At 22.6% G+C, this 2,500-nt stretch overlaps 1 protein-coding gene across 4 annotated transcripts in view; it reads left to right on the forward strand.

Moving 5' to 3' along the window:
• InR-2 (insulin-like receptor-like) overlaps nucleotides 1–2,500 on the forward strand; it is a 78,465-nt gene that overhangs the window by 64,210 nt on the left and 11,755 nt on the right. For all 4 annotated transcript variants that reach the window (XM_085662450.1, XM_085662449.1, XM_035874664.2 and 1 more), the window contains one exon: nucleotides 1,725–1,899. In XM_085662450.1, the coding sequence (XP_085518576.1) occupies nucleotides 1,725–1,899 (175 nt within the window). The remainder of the gene's footprint in view (nucleotides 1–1,724; nucleotides 1,900–2,500) is intronic.

The following is a 2,500-nucleotide window of genomic DNA, read 5'->3' on the forward strand; positions in this document are numbered from 1 at the left end:
TTATTATTATTATTGAATGCATTATTACTTTAAAATCTACATAAGAAATAAAGAAACAAATATACATAGAAATTTATTTATATAATAAAAGACGCGCCGTCTACTACAACCCTTTCGAAAACGGTCAACGAGCCCGATGCTAGCAGGTCGTGCTAAAAATATCATCAACTGGCATTGGAATAAACCTGTGAATTTATACACACACACACTTCATTCCATCTTGAACATATATATATATATATTTTATTCTTATCTTATTAAAAAAAAGAAAAAAGATTAATTATATTAATTATCATATAATAAAACACATTCAATAATTTTATCATATAATAAGATACATTATTCTTAATTCGAGGAAGCATAAAAATTTATATATATATATATATATATATATATATATATATATATATCCTGATGAAATAAAAATCAAGACCCTCTTCCGTTCTCTTTCTCGAATAATTTGAAAGAAGATTTTAACATATCGATATACGAGAACTAAGCAATTATAAAAAGAAACTTCGTTTGCGGAGAAAGAAAGGAAAGAAAAAAAAAGAAAAAAAAGAAAAAAAAAAGAAAATAAGAAAAAAAAAATAAGAAAAAGGAAAAAGGAAAAGGAAACATTGAGGTGTATATGCTATTAACCGACTTTAGGTCAGATTACATGCTATCTTTTTCCAGTTAGATGCACAAGGAATAAAATTAGCTTCTTTGTTGCATTCAATAGGTGTGGTCAAGATTGAATCCTCTGACTTTCAATTTGTTGATAAGATTAAAAAAAAAAAAAAAGAAAAAAAGAAATGAAAAAAAAGAGAGAAGAAAAAGAAACAAAAAGAAAGTAGTTTTCTTTATTTCTTATTATATGTACATATATAATTGTATATATATATATATATATATATATATATATATATATATATATATGAGAGAGAGAGAGAGAGAGAGAGAAAGAGAGAAAGAGACGGATAGATAGGTATTCATGGTATTCGTGAAATTTTAATGGAAGAATAGGATGGAAATGATTAAGAATATAATTGAAATAATGATATATAGTTGAGTTAATGAAAAGATAAGTATTTCAAGTATAATATTTATTAATGTTCAATCATTTATATTGAAATCGTTATAAATAACTTAACTGTCAATGTTTAAATGTAGTAATTGAAATTGCTAAAAAAAAAAAAAAAAAAGAAGAATAAAAAATAAAGAAAAGGAGATAACAATGCCCATTAATACTTGAACAGATGAAAATATTTAAACAATTCTTTATTTATGATATATTAAAATTACTAAAAGTAAAAAAATTTTGATAATATTGAATTATTATTATTATTATTATTATTATTATTATTATTATTATTATTATTATTATTATTATTATAAAAAATACGATTAAAGATAGTTAAAACGCCTATTAATATTTAAACAATATAAAAATAAGTAAAAAAAGTATATATATATATATATACATATATATAATATACATTTGGGTGGGACATTTAAATAATTCTTATTAATTAATTTCTTTATTTATTTATTTATCTATTTTTTTTTTTTTTTTTTTTTTTTTTTGAAACTAAATATTATTATTTCTTTCCATTCTTTGCTAATTAATATATCTAAATAAATAATTAATAACACTACATATACATACGCGCGCGGATACATATATATTTGTAATAAATTTATTTCGTTTTTGTTTTTTTGTTTTTTGTTTCAATAAATAGTGTGCCAAAGTATAGACATAAGGAACAGCGTGAATCAATTCTCAAGACTGCAAGGATGTCGAGTAGTCGAAGGATTCGTCCAAATTCTACTAATCGATCACGCCGATGATTCGGCCTATGCGAATCTCACGTTTCCAGATTTGGTAGAAATAACAGAATTCCTCGTTTTATACAGGTAAGAAATAATATATAAACATTATAAATAATAATAATATACACGAATGCACGTACGTACGTATGCAATATGTATGCATACATACATATTGAAATAATTACATACACACATACACACATATACATATATACATATATTGAATCGATTAATTTATATTCGATCATTTTCGGTGATTTTATAATTTATATGTTATAATTAGATCTTATAATTTTTCATTGACAACGTTTATGATTTCAACAACAACAAAATTTTTTTTCTTTTTATTTGCTTTTTACTTCCGCTTGTACGATCAAAAATTTACAAAGAATTCTTTGGATAAGCATAATATTTTTATTTCTTTCTTTCTTCCTACTTCTTTTTTTTTTTTTATTTTTTTTTTATTTTTTTTTATTTTTTTTTTTTTGCTGCTCCATGCAAATTTAATGTATATATCATTCTCTCTGTCTTTTTCTTTTTCTGTTTCTTTCTTTCTTTCTTTCTTTCTTTCTTTCTTTCTTTCTTTCTTTCTTTCTTTCTTTCTGTCTTTCTTTTTTTTCCTGGATTCAGCAAAAGAAAAAGGTCCCATCAAAGCTCCATCCCTTTTATTAATAAAATTTTTTGT

The sequence above is a fragment of the Vespa mandarinia genome, chromosome 18 (assembly GCF_050613455.1).
Source record: "Vespa mandarinia isolate Hongniang chromosome 18, ASM5061345v1, whole genome shotgun sequence".
NCBI classification, from domain to species: domain Eukaryota; kingdom Metazoa; phylum Arthropoda; class Insecta; order Hymenoptera; family Vespidae; genus Vespa; species Vespa mandarinia.